Raw genomic sequence first — 18,611 nt, forward strand, 5'->3', positions numbered from 1 at the left:
TTAAACTTACTCCCACATCACTGGAAGGTAGGATATATATTCGTTACTAATCACTTTGTTCTATAATTAGAATAGAAAATAATTTTTCTGTTCGGAATGGGAATAATGATATTATTTTCTCAGCTTTGTATCACAGTACAAATTCATGATTATTTTCTAAACATACAATCAATCAGCTTCCCTATCGACCTGATCAAATGTAAGTTCCAACACTACAATTGTAGAACCAACCTTTTCATTTCTATAACCTTAATATATATTCCTATCTTTATTAGATCCCTAGCCAACGCAGTCAGGACCTAGACCACCCAACCGATTTTCGAATAACCTTTTGGTATTACCAAGTTGAGCCTCTTTTGCTTACATTGTAAGCAATTAAAGTTACTATTTATGCCTAACACATATATCAAAATGGTATATCAGTAATAAGATTATAACATCATTTAGAGCCATGTTTCCACTTCATATGCTGCAATTAATTAATATAGATACAATTGTTACAAATTATTTTAGTTCACTTTGTAAAAAGTTAAATTATTTTAATTATGTAAATCTTTTTGGGACACACTATTATTGTAACATTTGAAACTAGTTGTATTTTTTCTCTGATTGCTGTAATTTTCATATATGCCATTAAGTAAAGTATACTGTTTTCTGATTTTTGTAACCTGTTTCACAACTTTCCATATCCCCTGAGGAAGCCAATTAGGCGAAACCTATTGGGAAGGAGACTGAATTAAGGGACTTTACTTCAAATAATCAGTGGCAGTAATAATATGCTCATGATTTGTGCAACTTGAACTCTTTTAGGAAAAAAATGCAATACTTTGTGCAAATTGTTCTTGTACATCTTTTATTTCCTTGTGTTAATAAAATCAATGTTTTATCAGCAATTACAAAGATGCCATAAAAGCCTCTCTTTCTCTCTACTTTACCCTTTACCATTTTATCACCACGCTGGGCAATTGCCAGAATAATCTGGTTTATACAATTTAAATCTTTCCTGTTTAGGTATACACCCTATATTTTCTAATGGACTTTTATGACAATTCCAATGTTTGTCCCCGTTAATATTCTCTCTATTCACTATGAAGCACCAATGCCGTCTTGTTTCCCACTGGTGGAAGATGTGGAACAGATCAGTTTCTGATGTTTTTTTCTTTCCTGTATCCATTGACACAAAGCGTGTTCCCTTATTCACCCATTACAATTTAGTAAAAAGGAGAAAAGTGCCAAGGTGCCAAATCTGGTGAATATGGAACATGTTCCTGCGTCGACCTGTGTACTGCTTAGACTCTGCGCCTTGGCCCCTTTTAGGGCTCACACCACCTCCGTGCAAGCTGTAGAACCCCCTAGAAGCTTTGTCTCTCCCAGAGTGACCTAGAACTTTATTGGTTTTGGTATATGTGTTGGGTGCCTAATCACAATCAAAACCATTGTGCTAACAACATTTGTTCTTAACCTGCAGGTCTTGATCATTCTCCGACTGCCTGAAATGATGACAAAAATAAAGAACAACAGTAAGAACCAATAAGATGGAAACACAATGGCTTTAGAAGTAAAGTGGTGAATAAACAAAAAAAGCTTGGCGTTGACCTGGATTTGGTGATAACCAATGATGTTCTGAGTCATGTTCTCTTCTTTTCTCTGAGATACCAGGGTTTTTGTGGCCTTTTTTAGAGGTAATAGTTTATGTTACATTTTATGTTGATTTTAACCACAGGTGGGTACTCTATTAAAACAAAAAAAAAGAAGGGGGGGGGCAATGTTGACGCACAGGGTTATCTAACATGGATAGGAATTTCCATTTTCTTTGAGTTGGTACCTATAAAATAGCTTTATGGCGAGATTGATTTTTAAATACCCAATGCTCATTTTTTGTATGTTTTTCCACTTCCATTATCTAGTTTTGTAGATCATATCATAGACAAATCAAGCTGTGCTGATTATGGCCGTATAATAGTACGTACCCCGGTGAAACCATTATAGTTTGACTTACCAAACTGCAAAGCTCAAAAATTGGCTTGTAGTAAATAAAACATTGTTCTTTATGTATTCATTCCTGATTTAAGAAGTTGTTTTTCACACACCAATATTTTGGAAATTCATTCAAGGTTTTTCCCATGTTTAGTTTTGAATTTTCAAGCAATGTGAGGTGTGTCAGAAAGTGCCAGAAAGTATGCCCAGTCCAATGATAACAGGGAAGAGAGCGTGTCTGGAGGGGGATTATTGGCCCTAAATTAAACCAGCTAGACAAGTTGTTAGGAACTTTTTATCTAGTTGTTAGACACACTTCTGGCCAGCAATTTAGCGCCCTATGCCACCTCAGCACGCCCAGCTTATGGCCAGCAGCAAGTCAGCCAAGTTATACAATACCGTCACTGGTGGCCGGGAGGAGAAAGACCATAAGGACCATAAAGGCCAATAGCAGCGCAGGATTGAGACCAAGAACTGCTCTGCTCATTGGCTGCAGCATGAACTCCAAATCACCTTTGGCTGCACATGGCCCGGGGTATGTGCTGGGGAAGCTGAGAAGGATATATCCCAAATGGAAAGTGCAGGAAAGCCCGGAATGCTGCAAGCTGCAGAGGACAGACAACTAATTCCTAGACCTCCTACTGCCAGAGGGAATAAGCGGGCACGCTATGCTGTGGTGGTGCAAAGTGTGGAATTGATGGCCAGAAGCGCATTCCTTGTATTACCTACAAACAATATTATATTGTGGAATAGAATTGGAAGCAGCAAGTGTTGCAGTGCTCTGGATCACAGATTACTTGTCAAGGTGTATTGACATAAAATAATAGCACTGGGAGCACCAAGGTATGCAACAATAGTGGGACTAAAACGCAGTATAACATCCAAAGCTTATTGATAAATTGAATGCACAATTTGAAGGGTATAAGTGCATTTAGCAAATGCTAATTTGAAAGCACATACTTTTAAGCCTCCATACCCCCTTTGCTGAAACTAGTCCTATGAAGTTCATTGGAAAACCAACCTATCTGGCAATGTCAGTATCATGGCTCCCCAACTTATTCGTTCGGTTTTATGCCCTCTTTTTTTGGTCTTTGTGTTAGATATTTCATTAGCATTGAATTATCAATAATCTTTACAACAATTTTGAGTAGTTAAATAGCAAAAAAGAAATAAGAGCACACTGTAAATTAGAGTATAGGTGTAAGTTTATTTAGGTTGTTTGTGAGATCATTGGAAATAATCCTTTTGGATAATAGTTTAGTTGGCAGCCACAGTGCTGGAGATCCAGGAGTTGTAGTTGCAGACCCTGGTGTAGACACCGGGGTAGTTCCTCTGGGCACAGCCGTATCCCCAGGAGACAACACCCTGGAGCTGTCCATTGCACACCACGGGGCCACCGGAGTCACCCTGAGAAGACAAATTGTTCCAATCAAATCAATGCTTTTGAAGTATTTAGGAACAGAAATACGAATTGCTTTCCAGTACATATACACTCAAGATAACGAGCATAATCAGGTTTTATTTGTGATTCCCTACCAATGTTCTTGAGACCTGTGTGAGTTCTGGAGGATAATCAAATCCTCAGAACAAAAGCCTGTTCCCTGCAAGAACACCACAATGTAAATTCTTGTTCTCTGCATGGAAATAGTGGTCAGCTTCAGAGGTCCCGGACCTCTTCCTCCTAGCTGAGTCAGACCAATAGCTTTGCAGTCAGCAAAATTTAAGCTCCCTGCATATTGGAGAGCCGTGGCTCAGCAGGTGAAATGTTGGGCCAATGTTTTAACATAGCAATCAATGGTCTGGGTATGATCACAGGAGACATACTTTTCATGTTCCATTGGAGTTCAAAGATATGGGAGGCTTCAGCCATTAGGGCCGGTAAGTATGGAATTGCTGAAGAGAAGAGCCTGGCCTACTGACCCCAGTTGGGGAGGTCATGGATGAAAGAAGGGTGAGTTTTACATGAAACATGTACATATACTTTCAATACCACAATTATACTATATATGATACAAGCAGAGTACTACTCGCTAGTAGTTAGTCAAATGATTGTGACCCTCCACATGTAAATAGTGGAGGGTCTGATAGCAAAGTATTGTTTTACACAGTGAATCACTAAATAGGTTGAAAACACTGGTATATATCAGTCCCAACTTCAAAAACAAATGTGCATACATCTTTCAAAGGTTACCTGGCAAGAATCCTTTCCACCATTCAAATAGCCGGCACAGAACATATTTCTGGTGATTTCACCGGGGTAAGAGTTTTGGCACTGGCTGTCTGACAAAATTGGAGCATTCAGACATTGCAGGAGATCTGGGTAGTTAGCTAAAAAAAAGAAAAAAAATGTAAGCAAAAAAGGAATCTTCCATGATTGACATTTCCAAGACTACGATGTAAAACACAAGTTTAGTAAATTATTTTGTGTGACTTACTTCCACTGCTCAGGGTGTTGCCCCATCCGGAGATCAGACAGCTGGTGCCAGCGGCGGCACAGCCAGAGGGCAGACCAACAGCCTTGACGTAGGAGTTCAGGGTGGCGGGAGAGGCGAGCTTGATCAACATGATGTCATTGTCCAGAGTTCTGGAGTTGTAGCTTCCATGTCTGATGACTCTGGCGGAGTTGATGAACTGCTCGGTGCCCTCATTCACGGCAATGTTATGTTCTCCCAGTCTGACCTGAATGCTCCTGTTGGAAAAATGATCACATGATAGCAAAATGTAATTCAAATTATATTGCTAGAAGGCCTTTATTATTCCATGTTGTTGGATAAATAGGTTTACATCATTTATTTTTACATCATTTTTTCGATTAGGTTAAGTAATATGGAAACTGGATGGAGAAGTTAATGTTTTGAACTATTGTTTAATGGGTCCCTCTAAAGAAAAGTACCTGACTGCTACAATGCTGATATTCTTTTTCATTTCTTCACAAGATGTCCTTGGTCTTTCCAACATCACCCAACTTATAATGAATACCTGCCATTGCCAAACTCCTATTGTAAACACTAGTCTCCCGGCTGTCCCTAGATTCCAAGCACTAAACCACTGGTGGGAAGAATAATGCTTGTTTTATGAGGATTTATAGAGAATGTTATAAGCCTATACATTCTTCTAAACAGGTAATCTTTGATTATTTCAATATCAAACAGGAAACATTCAGAATTTAAACAAGAAGAATTGTTCTTACGATTTGTAGCAGTGAGCAGCGGAGATCACCCACAGGCTGCTTATCAGGGACCCCCCGCAAAAATGGTATCCGGAGTTCAGAGAGACCTGGTAGGGGACAGAGTTCTTGGTGCAGGTATAACCTCCAACAATTTTGTCATCATCATCAAAGGCAGCTGCAATCAAAGATTGAATTTATTAAAAATAAATCATCTACCAACTACTACAGCAGATTGCTTAAAGCTTAACTTTACATGCCCAGATAAATATTAAGATTCATGGACAGGAACTATTTTATCAAACCATTTGTAGTTCTGTCCATTCTGCTCTAAGTAAGTTCTTGACTCGTGGCTTCCAGGTTGACTGTTTAATTTTCCTACTTATCCAACTTTTTGGCCCTGACACCTCTCCAAAACACGCCTATGATCATTAGATTTGTCCAACCACCCTCAGCTAGCCATTTGGATTCCTAACCAATAAGGTTTACTTATCCAATCAGCCAAAAATCCATACTAATCCTCTACATTTATCTCTAGTATGGTCTGAAGTCTCCAAGTCTTAATATAAGGCTCAAATATGCCCCTGAGGAAGCCAATAGGTTAAACGCGTCAGGATAAAGAGACAACTACTACATTATCTGCCATTAACATTGATTATGTTTTGTTATATTTATGAGATATTATGTCTAGAATCTAAAGGAACTGTCCGCTATGTAACCTATTATTGTATTAGGTTGAGACTTTCAGTAAAATCCTCACTTTACTTTTATTTGCTGCTACTTAACGTTCTACTTTTATGATTGCATTCTGTTCTAAGATTTACACAGCTAAACAGGGGAACCCTGCCGGGCATGGCTGCGTTGCGGATCTTTATAATGTAAAGGTAATGATGAAGGAGGACTATAGTTCATGTAGAAATAAAGTGTAAAACTGGATTTTCCCAAATGGCCCTGGCACTGGCTTCCACTCAAGCCTTGGTGGCTTTGATGGTTTTACTAGATCAGACAACTGCCTACACATTAAGACAAGACTAGAATCTGCCTACTTGGAGTCCAGCATGCCACTTATACTCCCTTTCGGTCAACACTGAAGAAAAAGCCTTATTATTGTGCAATAAAATTCTTACCGGCTGCGCCCAAGAACACTGCGATCAGGAGGAACTTCATGGTTGATCTCTGGAATGTTTAGTGGATAATGGCTGTTCCAGTCCTAATTTTATACCCTGAAAGAGAAGTGTGGTGGGATTCTGTCCAAGGATACATGACCTTGGCAAGAATAAATGTAATTTAATAAATCATTTAGTGGCGTGTTAATGGACAGTTGCCCTGATTGCCACATGGTTTGATGTATAAAAATTCCCATGTGTGACAACATAAAAGAGAAATGTTTTTTTCTGTTTTTACTTGGGTTACCTAAAACATTTATTTTAAAAACATCTATTAAATTTTTTTTTAAACAATGTGCTTTTTAAGTACAAAGTTCCAAGGCCCACAAATTGACCATTTCATTTGTTGTATTATTATATATCTGTTTGGGCCACAAAGTGCATCAAAATTTAAACTGGACCCTCTACCTAGGATGTTCAGATGCAATGGCCCCTAGGGATGGCATTTCCTCCCACACATGTGAAGGTAATGTCTACTATCATAATGGTTGCTCACCCATATCCAGCCCTCTACCAACCTGCTTGCAGTCGATGTCTCTGAATTCCCTGAACTAGGAGCATATCATGTATGGAAGAAGCCAATGTGCCGCTCCCTGTGAGCAGACATGTCCCAAATGGAAAAGCTACATGCCAAGGGATTAAAGTTCTGCTCTTTGGTACAAGAGAGTGGCAACCATTCTTTTGGAGCCCTGGATTTTGTCAAAAGGGGTAAAAAAGAGTGTCCGGCTATCTTCCATTACTGGGTAAATTTGCAGGGGAATTCCTGGGGCTTTAGAACCAGAAAAAGATCTAAAACTTTTGCTGACTCCTATGTGGAATACGGTATAAGTGACCCATGTAGAAGCAGTCTCTGAGTTTTTCCTGCCCGGGTTATCATCACTACTGTTGGTGTTCGAATTCGGGTTGCCATTATATTCGACCCGAATATGGCTGTTTGAATTTGGATAAAGTCGTCCCGAAAAACACCTGATTCATGTATAAAAAAATGTGTTAAAAAAGAGGCATTAATGTTAAAGTAATTTATTGTGTGTGTGATTTGTGTACCTAACTTTTATTTTTTTACAGGTTATCCCACAATGACAGGATGAATCCTCCTGTCAGTGTGGGATCCCCGGGCACTAGACGTTAAATGAGGACAAGTCTCCCCATTCATCACCCCTAGTGCTCTGTGATTGGCTGAGGAAAGGTAAACCCTGATGACAGCTCAAGCGCCATCAGGATTTTCCTTTCCCCAGCCAATCTTCCTCATGTAGCCTCTAGGTACGGATCCTGTGGGACTCCTGTGTTCTTGGATAGAGAATCTTTATCAAAGACACATAATATAGTTTTGCTAGGGCTGCAAGAGCAAGAGCCAGAGCTGTCAGCTCTGCTCCCCTGATTGCTCTTGCAGTTCTACACAGTCCCGAAATATACCCCAAATTTTCCCCCTATTAATTTTAAGGGTGTTCGAATTCGACGTTCGATCACCCGAACAATATCGCCCTATTCCATAGAATAGCTGTCCAATCGAATTGTGAGATATTCAACCAACACTAATCATCACATCTTCTGCTGTAGCATCACATGCTGGTTTTGCCTGCAGGGAAGGGGTAGCACACACTATCTAACCTAGGAGAAAAAAATAAAAATCTGGCCTCATCTAGAAGTTAGATACTCAATGATAAATTGGATTGAAAGTTTGTGTTGTCTTGTTCCAATTATCCAATTCAATTTATCATTGAGTTTCGTGTGATTTTCATTATTTCATACTATATTGTTATATGCAATATTTTAAACCAAAATTTTGTGTTTTCTAATAAAGCTATTATTGTTTTTATATAGGTAGATATTTGTGCCTTAAAAAAAAGCCTGTTTCCCCCTTTTCCTTCTTATCTTTATTGCAAGGTCCAACCATTGGACATAAAAGGCGTTGGCACCCAAACAATTCATTGGCACCATCCCACTAATCGGGGGTACCTGGTTAGCAATACTCACTTTAATTCTCACCTAGAAGTTGTTACGAGTTATTTGCACAGCAGGCCATGACTGCCTCCCAAATATAAAACCATTGACACCAATGATCTGTATTTACCAAAATATCTGAGGGAGGCATTCCTGCTTGTGACCACAAATGTAGGGAGCATTCATCCCATTTACCATAAAAGTAATGTACAACAAGCCAATAGACAGGAACATATAAAAAACATGCATCATTTATTCCAATGCCGGTCTATTACTTTACAATTTGGTGATTTATGACCACGTCTGTCCCATAAATCAGGTATTAGGACCCCTCTTTGGCTTCCAAACACTGTTTGCTGTTAGGAAACACTTATTAAGTGGTGATTCTGTGCTGTGCGTCACTGCAATATCCCACACCGCCTATTTTGTCCAGCAATGCAGAATTCATGTCATATTGAATAAAAAAATAGCAGAATCCCCTTCTTCCCTTTAGCCGTGCTGCCTTAGATGTATTTTTTGGCATCCCCAGCACACTCTGAGGCTGTGCACAGCTGAAGGGGATTTTGGAGGCAGATTAGTTCCTGACATTGGCTGCTGGGACTTTATCGCCTCTCTGCTCCCAGTCCCCAGTGCCTGTTGTAGTGTTAAGCTTAGCTAACTTGCTGCTGGTACGTATTCGTCCGATTTACTGTTGCTAACCTTGCCTGTTTCTGACCAACCAACCTTTTGCCTGTGACTCCGACTCTGCTTGTGTTTTGCCCTTGGGTACCTCGTCTGGTTTTTGGCTATTCTGTATATGACCTCTGCTCTGTATTCTGGACTTGTCTTTGCTGGAATCTTGGTACTTCTTTATTTGTGAGCTCCCGGTCCCCTGCCATTCCTTCCTAAGACCCCATTCCTTGGACACAGAAGTCCCGGGAGTGCTGGGAAGTCTCCCGAGGCTGAGCGAAGAGTGCAGCGTTAGATTAGGGAAATGGTGTCTGGGGAGTGCTGGACCAGGGCCTTACAATTGCTATATGGGTTTATGTGGGCCACCAAATAATGTGGCAGGATCCGAATGGGATCATCTGGTTGTTTTTTCTTCCACCATCAGGGTAACAAGAAAAACCCTTTCACATTCATTAAATGTCACAACTAGGAGGGTTTCTCTGTATGTTTTTCAGAGAAATGTGTATTTTGTGAGCACTCTACCTATTTTTCTCTCCATTACAGTTTGTGAACCGGCTACTTGTTCGTTTTAGATTTTGGTAAACCCGAAGAAAATTGTACAATTAGAATGCAATGTGTGTGGCTGTCTATGAGAATTTTGGATCTTAAAGCATTTGTCAGACCTGGAACGAATTGGAGTTGAATTGCTGGAAGACGCTCCAAATTAATGGTGAGGTTTGCAGTTATGAGAAGGTGACCAGCTGTACAATCTGGAGGTGATACATTTCCTAAACCTTTATAACACTTTATAACATGATATCACTGAAAAGATGCCAAAAAGATAATGATTTTATTAACATGTCACCTGTGAAAGTCTGTTGGGATTTTTCCCTTTAAAAATTGTTCTGATTGGTTACCTGAATCTGTGGCCACGTAACCGTCCCTGGCCAGGGATTTCTCTCCAAGAATCTCTACCATTCTCCCATCAAGGTCCTGTTACGATCCCATTATTTAGGATTGAAGGCCACTTTGTAATGGATAACATCTCCAGCTAGTGTACATGTGAAAAGTAGAAGACCTGGACCTTCCAAAGAAAAAGCACCAATACTGCAAAGAGTAAGATCGAAAAAATGAACCTGCCCAGCTACTTGACTGCCATTTCAGGTAAGTTTTTGGGGGACCTTTAGTTTGTGTCTTTCTTTCTTTTTATAAAACGGTGTCATTAATAGGGGTGGGTGCATTATATGCCTCTGCTAGTCAAAAGTAATAGTTCAAAGTAGCAGAGGTTGCTGCATTTACATATAGTAGTATAGTATATATAAGTATAAACCACAACACTTCATGACCATCAATGTGAGCTCTTTAGGTAGTCACTAAGCTGCCATTGTGTTACTGCTATATATGTTATCACCCCAACTAATGTCCTTCTTAGATAATTGTCTTCTATCTTTCTGAGACTCCATTGGTAAGATCCCTGCACCAAGTTCCCGGGTCTGTACACCCGCTGTAGAGGAGCTTCTACCATCCCTTTGGGATTTTTTTTAAATGCATTCTACATTGTGGAGAATGTAACAGGTGGAACCATAATACATAAAGTTGGCTAACACTCAAATCCTTTAGGTGGATAGAGATCTTGCTCCAATGATTTACACAATCTCTGAATGTTTGGGATTGATCTATGCTCGTGCATAGGGGGGGCAGGAAGGAAGGACAAATAATCACTGACCCCACCAATAGGTGGTGCTCTAGGTGACTTGCATACATCACATATGATCCTGCCTTCCACCATTATGTTTTTTTAGTTCATAAAGTGTCTTGACTTGTATGGGGAAATTGACTATCCACAGTGAACATTAATTCACTATGAACTGCATTGAATTTAGTTTTTTTATTGGATTTAGATCAGATTGTGAGTGTGGTAAGGATTCCCCAGACCAGAAACACTCTGTCAGTTTTTAGCAGAGGTTGGAACTCGAGTTGGGGGTTTTGCCCAGCAACTTGCAACACGACTTGCGACTTGACTTCTGGGTTTCTCCTATGACAGCTGAAGGGGGTGAGGAGGAGGGTGGTGTTACAGAAGCCTCACTGCCTTCCTCCCTGCCCCCTTCAGCTGTCATAGGCGAAAGCCCTGGACTTAGAATGTGATCCTGTGCTCAGAGCTTTGTTTCTACACGCAAATGAAGTGACTTGACTTGCGACTCAACTTGGAAGAGTTCTTGGTGACTTGAGACTTTGACTTGAGACTTGGTGTCAATGACTTAGGACTCGACTTGGACTTAAAGGGTGATGACTTAGTCCAACCTCTGGTTTTTAGGTAAATTGTAAAGTGAATTTGACCAATAATATCTGTGTATAAGAATGATTGAGTGGCTGGGAGTAATAAGACAAGTTCAGTAGGTAAGGACATGTACCATAAGTGTTTCTTAACCCCCCTTTACTTGCTTTCTTGCTTGCCCTTAGCACTGCTGGCTGCCTTATAAAAGGACACGTTTAGTTCTCCTAGGGATCGAATGGCACATAAACAGCATAATAAAAACATGTTGATAGACAAACAAAAAATAATATTAAAACATTGTTTGCTGCAATATTCAGCCCAGAGATTTCCCCTGCAATACTTTTTTTCTACCTCTAGAGTCTGAAAGAAGCACAATAGTGATCAGCTCATCTCTTTGTCACGTTGATTCCTTCTCCTATCAGCATGCTTCTTGACAGCTCACAAAATGATTGGCTTCCTGTGCTGTTTCATCCTTTTACACTTAAGCCCAGCCATACAGAGACTAAAAATGGCTGAATCTGGGTCCAATTCAAGTACTTGCATTGTTTGCAATTGAGACATTCATTTATTGATGTGTTATTGAATACAGATATTCATTCATTTGCATATCCTTTACCTGCCTATAGTTCAGCTATAAGTCATGATGAAGCACTAATATTCTCTTTATGACATTACAATCATATGTAATAATAATAAAATCCGGTAACAATCGGACATATTTGTTCTTAATTGGCAGCGATAGTGTCCTGGATCCAGGAGTTGTAGTTGCAGACCTTGGTGTAGACACCGGGGTAGTTCTTCTGGGCACAGCCGTATCCCCAGGAGACAACACCCTGTAATTCTCCATTGCACACCACGGGGCCACCGGAGTCACCCTGAGGGGTAAAAACATGCATATCATGATCAGAAAGGATTTGGTTATCATTCTAAAGCAATTTATTTCATATCTAAAGCCAAGAACAAAAGTGTAATAATTTGCAGCTTTTGTAGATTTGGTGGCTGCTTTAATGTTTCTGTTTGTTTCTGAGGAGGTCATAGTGCATGGGGTGCAAAAATCTCATCAGATCTCTATTGGTGTCCTAAGAAATATTTTTACATGCAACCGTTTTTTAGGGCAAAACACCGATGTGTCCATATATTGCAAAGATTACTTTTTTACGTTGCACTTTACCGTTACTTGTAGGCTTGGTTCAGCTTCATGTCCTTGTGGAATATGACCCGGACGTTTCTCATCCAGCCTGAAGGCAATAAAGCGGACTTTGCCAATGTTCAGTGATTGGATTTGGCACCAAGCATGGGCTTCTACGTGCCTGGCTCTTACCAGCTGCTGTGGGCACTTGTTACTGGCTGCAAGCTAGATTCTCTGGGCTGGACATTGAACCCGTTATATATTATCAGCTAGATTCTTGCTGTACCTGGTAGGGAGGATTAACCTTAACCCTAGGGTTAGGGGCCAGAATAGGATTAGGGCACAAGGTGTACTTCTATACATCAGATACAGCTGCCAGATGCCAAGGACATTTGTGTACAATCAGTTAAATCAATTAGGAATTCTAGCAGACCATGCCCGCACAATAGGTCCTATTTAATAAAGCTCTCCAAGGCTGGACAGGATAGACTTTTATCAGTGAACCTGGGTGATCCAAAAATCTGGAATGGGTCTTTTCCAGGTTTCAAAACATTTATTTGCTAACAAATAGAAAAGCTGTTCCACGTTTGCTGGATCACACTGATAGATGTATCTTCTCCAGCCTTGGAGAGCTTTAATAAATCAAGCCCAATGTGTTTTGGTCCTGCCAATTATAGTTTCTACCCAGCTTGGTATTTATTTTTATTTTGTTCTAAACTAAAATACTAAAATACAATAGTTTGTTCCTAACTAGTCACAAAAATCCTCCATTTAGAATTAGGAATCGGCATAGGAAGGTATACTTACCTAAATCCACCATCCAGGTCCCTTGGCATCGGGGTGATAGTTAGGGGTGCAGTGGATTACAGATTCAGATGTACCCCCTCTCTGTTTCATTGCACTGATGACACTGTATCCATTTCTAGATCCCTACAGGACCCCTACAGTGATGTGATGACCCAAAGAAGAACCTCACCAGTTGTAAAAAGAACAAAGGAGAAGACCTGGGCCTGGAGCATCCCATGAATGGGTAAATAAAAGGGCATTTGGAGCCATTCTCTTTTTATTAGGCAGCAAACATTTGGGGAGGCGTTACAGGCACAGGAGGTATTATAGACTGCTTGGATTTTCTTTTGATAAATTATCCAAGATAGGACCCAGCCTCTTTTAGGCCACTACCCTTAAAACCAAACACATTACCTGGCAGGAATCTTTTCCTCCTTCCAAGTAGCCAACGCATATCATGTTAGCGGTGATTTCTCCAGGGTAGGCATTGTTACATTGTGCATCAGTCAGGACTGGAGCATCAACACAGTGCAGGAGATCCGGGTAATTGGCTGGAAGGAAAAGGAACTAAATTCAGATGAGCAACATAGACTATGGGCATTACAATCCGTATACTCAGCCATGTGCCCTACACTTTCTACAATATATTGGAAGAGGCAAACATTGGATCATCCTTGGAATAATGCCCACAGATATAGGTAGTTTGATTGATCAAGTGATAGATACAATTGACCTATCATAATCTAATTGAATAAAAATGAATGGCAGGATTGTCACATGACCAGTAAGTACATCCATACCAGGACTTCAAGTTAATAAAAATTAAATAAAGTGTAGCAGTGCTCAGGTTCCTACACCATACTCCTTAGGAAAATTCCATCTATCTCAGTGTTCTCTTTGCAACTGATGTGTGTACCATCATTACGCCAAGATCAAGCAAGTTCTCCAAGGTCCCCCAGAATAAGGGTTGTGGATGCCCAAAATTCTTGCAAAGAAAAGAAATCTAAAAAGATCGTTGGTGTCACTTATACTGACCTGACAGTCACAAACTGCTCATTGCTCAGGGAAATCCCAGCAACCTATGGAGGAATCCTGGTTGAGAAACACTGCTGTAGACAAACAACTTTATATATTCAATGGCAAACTGTAGTCTGGCTCCAAAGGTAGGTAAGTGGGCATTGAATTGTCTGGATTTAAATTTGGCCATCTGTAAAGTTCTTGGAGGTCTTCCTAATGGCCAGCAATGTAAGAGGCATTCTTTCTAAAGACCACACTAATGTACTGTGAGCTGTGGATATATAGTAATTATAGCCAGGGGTCCCTGAAGACGTGAAAACTATCTTAAGGGATTCCCTCATGTTAAAAAAGGTCACTGGTCAACATAGTAGACGTTCGGCACAAACCAAGACAGAATTCCAGGAGCAAAACTTCATACACACTGTGAAGCATGGCAAGGGAAATGTTCAAGTATAAGGTTACATTGCAGCTTTAGGGTCACAGCAAGGTGAAGTAGGTAAGCATGTCAATTGTATAGCTCAATTATTTTTGTAATAGGGCACAACTGCAAAGAAAAGGATTTCCCTCACTTTGAGGAGACTTCCTCCTATTTCCTGTTGTGTCTTAAGGGAAGGGTGTAATAGAAAATCCCAATGGACACAGATAGCCATTGCATTGTAACGTCTTTATACTGCTGGGGAGAGGAAAGTAGATATGCAACCCAAACACTTATGTGGTATAGATGTAATAAATTGTTGTCCCAGAAAATGAAAATCTCAATAGTATAATATTATTATCTATTCTACATAATATATATTGGATCATTTAGACTTACATCCACTGCTAAGTGTGTTTCCCCAGCCAGAGATCAGACAGCTGGCCCCGGCACCGACACAGCTTGAGGGAAGGGGTATGACATTGACGTAGTTATTGAGCACAGCGGGGGTGGAGAGCTTGATCAACAGAATGTCATTGTCCAGGGTTCGGGAATTGTATTTTGGATGTCTGATGGACTTGGAGTTGCTGATAAACTGTTCAGTTCCTTCATTTACAAAGATGTTGTGTTCTCCCAGCCTGAGTTCCACCTTTCTTTGGAAACAAGATCATAATTTATATATCACACTCAAAACCTTTACAATAATATTTTATACCATTTGCATTGTAGTGTATTTACATGAGAAGCTTCATGTAGAGTTTAGGTGAAGTCTGCTTCCCCAACCATTCCTTTATACTTCTCCACAATCTTAGCTTCCTGTGCAAGACAGCCATTCCCCAACTCACACAACTCCACAATAACATTATTATTAATTATTAATAACTCCTCACCTCTCCTCTCCATGTAGTAGGGTTGAAGTCACCATTCCTATCACAAGATGTCCTCAGTCTACTAGATTGAAAGACACCCAATGCTCCTCAACCCAAGAGACCGAAGACAGACAGCAATTGCAAAAAGTATCAAATGAATTATAAAAATAATGACACGCCTCTAGGGCCATCAAGGGGAAGGGTGTCCTTTGGTGAGGGGCAGCTTGTATTTGGACTTTAACTTCCTTCTAGCCATCAACTGATCTAGCAGACATTGATACAAATGGGGTTCAGATGAAATGATTGTCTACAAATGGAAACGACCTAAGCTTAAATGTCTACACCAAGGTAGAGGATGCAATACTATTGGAAAATTGTCTACTTACTGTTTATGGCAATGAGCAGCAGAGACCACCCATTGGCTGTTGATCAGGGACCCTCCACAGAAGTGATAGCCGGCATTCAGTGACACTTGCCATGGCACAGAGTTCTGGGTACAGACGTAACCTCCAACAATCTTATCATCGTCAAGGGCAGCTGTGACAGACAGCAAGTTACAGAAGATACACTAGGAAAGATGTATGCACAATATCTATACAGTCCAGGTAAAATAAATGCTTTTGGTTTTTCTTTACATTCAGGCATTTTTAAATAAATCTAAATATTATAAATGTTTGGCCAACCAGGCCAAACCGCATATCAAAATCACTTTGGATCCACAGAGAAAGCATAATATAGGAATTATTTGTAGACAACAACATGACTTTGGAGAAATAGGAATATATTATATGTGCTGGGATTCGGAAGAGGTCAATGCTTGGAGGGCTTTCCACCGCTTTCAGTAGCAGTGAGTGGGGATTTACATACTGACAAGACCTTGGACTCACCGTTTGCTTCCAGCAGTGCAAAACTTTACTGCCCTAGCTCTAATATTTCTACTGAGCCGTGTCAAGAAGGCAAAGTAACATGAAACTGCTCCATAAAAGTCTACGGTGCTGTGATGTGCTGGCATTGCCAAGACAGAAGACTTGGCTGGATGTAAGAAATCAGTACAACCAACGCCATCAGGTCAAGGTATATGTGAAGGTATAGAAGGGTTAGGTCAAGCAAAGGGGTTAAAGGCAATTTGTTTTAAATTATACTTATCCTTTGGTGATAGAAAAGCAACCCAGTGGTAATTTATGCATTTCACTAATAATTAGGGGTCCTTCATGGGATTCCACCCGGAAAAGTGACCATGATTGAGAATGCTCAAGGCTGGACTTGTCTGGTTCAATGACCTCTACTTCTCCAAGCAGGTTCTGTGTGCTAATATTGGAAGACAGTTCCCAACACACTATGGTGGGGAAAGTGGGGTAAACCTTTAAGGAACCCCCCTGCAGTACTGATACATTACTGAATACATGAAAAAGCATCAGAAGGTATTTTAAAGAAAGAAATTTAGTTCTATTTTTTATTAAACATTAGGATTTTAACCATTTTTTAAAAAATGTTTCCACTTTACAGGCATAATTTAAAAATATGCTGAATCTGCAAATCTGTAATCTGAATCTGAATGGTGAATCAGGCGTACAAAAAAATTGCATTTACTTACATTAAATAAGGTTCCTGATTGGCCAAGGATTTTCTTTAGTGAAAATGTAATCTTAGACTAATCTAATCCCTTAAATAGCATAGTGATATTTTAATTAGTTTAGGGAATAAGATTAGGTTTTTTTTTTATTTTGAACACCCAATCACGAAACACTGAAAAAATAAATCTGGATTTTAACTTGCATGGGTTAGTAGGATTACCATGATTACAATGTCACCCTAATTACAAAATGTTAAAAATGTGAAAATTGACTTTGCTGAGTTAACAATCATCTTTCCGAAATCTTCTTTGATCCTTCCCATCAGGGAAATACCAGCCATGAACCACCCAACCCAACACGGGAGACCAAGGACAGTTCTCAAATTGTAAAAAGGGATTTTAAAAATGGCACTATGGGAAGTGGGAAGCATTATGCTGGGCATACACATTACACCTTGGCTTTAAATTTGATCACATAAAAACATTGAGTTGAATAAAAATCTGTTCAAAACTTTGGTCTTTCTTGATTGGTTTTGACCAATGATCAATTGACTAATCAAACATTGATCGGTAAAATCAGACATTCTATTGATCTAGAAATGGGAGTGATCAACATAAGCATCATTGTAGCACCCTGAGCTGTGCAAAGCCGTGTTTCAAAGGATTTAAATAAGGAATTTTTGATAAAATCTGTTTGGGAAATGATTATGGTTTTCAGATTGATAAACTATTGATCACTTGCTGGATGGAGCATGTCCAGCGTACACATAAAGGCAAATATCTGAAAAGCAGCATTATCAGCATCCATCCATGTACTCACCGGCAGCCCCGAGGAGCATGCAAACCACAAGAAGCTTCATGCTGGAAATCAGCCTCACCTCAATGTCAGCACTATTTATAAACCATTTGTAAACTCCTCCAAGTTACATATTTGAGCAATCATTAAGCTACACTGAGATATAGATGAAATGTACATTTATCAGTGTCCTTGCTAACAGAACTGTTTCACAATTGTGAACCAAATGGGAACTCTCCCACGAGAGCCGACGTCCAATAATAAACATTTGAACGTTTCACTATATCCTAACAAACAAAACACTTTTTTACATCTAATCAATAGCTGTGTTTTTGCTCAACTCAGATATTTTTATCAGTAGAATGAGTTATACACACAAAGCAAAATTATAAAAAAAGTGTTGCTGTGCCTAACACAAATGACATACGACAGCGACCAATTGCTTTCCTTCTGTTTGTCCACAAATTGCAGCAGTGGTGTTGCTGGTGAGGTTGTTGCCTTTCATTACTTGACTTCTCCGAATACACCAAAGCCAACCGCACAAACTTTAAAAATCCACCAACTTGGCACTGACGTGGGGCGATGTGATAGATGTTGGGAGGTTCTGCTCAGGACGACAAGTCGTTACAAAACCTCCAGGAACAAACGTAGGGCCCAGACAATAAAACTAGCTGTGATGAATTTCAAAGCAGTGTACAGACAACATTGAAGGGTTCAATTTCATAACTTTAAAGATATATACACAACTTTTTTTCCATTTTGTAATTCTGAGAATGGTTCAGAAGTTTTTGCCCCATTGGGGATTTATTGCTGCCCATAAGACCTTTGATTTGGTGACCAAAGTACTTAGGAC

At 39.8% G+C, this 18,611-nt stretch overlaps 2 protein-coding genes across 2 annotated transcripts; both read right to left on the reverse strand.

Annotated features, from left to right (window-relative positions):
- Positions 1–3,164: 3,164 nt before the first annotated feature.
- Positions 3,165–6,335, reverse strand: LOC140340000 (trypsin-like). Its single transcript, XM_072424944.1, has 5 exons — positions 6,271–6,335; positions 5,168–5,321; positions 4,413–4,666; positions 4,169–4,305; positions 3,165–3,384 (listed from the first exon to the last, which is right to left on the reverse strand). The coding sequence occupies exons 1-5, from the start codon at positions 6,308–6,310 to the stop codon at positions 3,235–3,237; spliced, it is 735 nt and encodes a 244-aa protein (XP_072281045.1). The 5' UTR covers positions 6,311–6,335; the 3' UTR covers positions 3,165–3,234.
- A 5,386-nt stretch (positions 6,336–11,721) lies between these two features.
- LOC140340004 (trypsin-like) lies at positions 11,722–17,845 on the reverse strand. Its single transcript, XM_072424947.1, has 5 exons — positions 17,783–17,845; positions 15,776–15,926; positions 14,920–15,173; positions 13,503–13,639; positions 11,722–12,048 (listed from the first exon to the last, which is right to left on the reverse strand). The coding sequence occupies exons 1-5, from the start codon at positions 17,820–17,822 to the stop codon at positions 11,899–11,901; spliced, it is 732 nt and encodes a 243-aa protein (XP_072281048.1). The 5' UTR covers positions 17,823–17,845; the 3' UTR covers positions 11,722–11,898.
- Between the last annotated feature and the right edge of the window lie 766 nt (positions 17,846–18,611).

The sequence above is a fragment of the Pyxicephalus adspersus genome, chromosome 10, assembly GCF_032062135.1.
Source record: "Pyxicephalus adspersus chromosome 10, UCB_Pads_2.0, whole genome shotgun sequence".
NCBI lineage: Eukaryota > Metazoa > Chordata > Amphibia > Anura > Pyxicephalidae > Pyxicephalus > Pyxicephalus adspersus.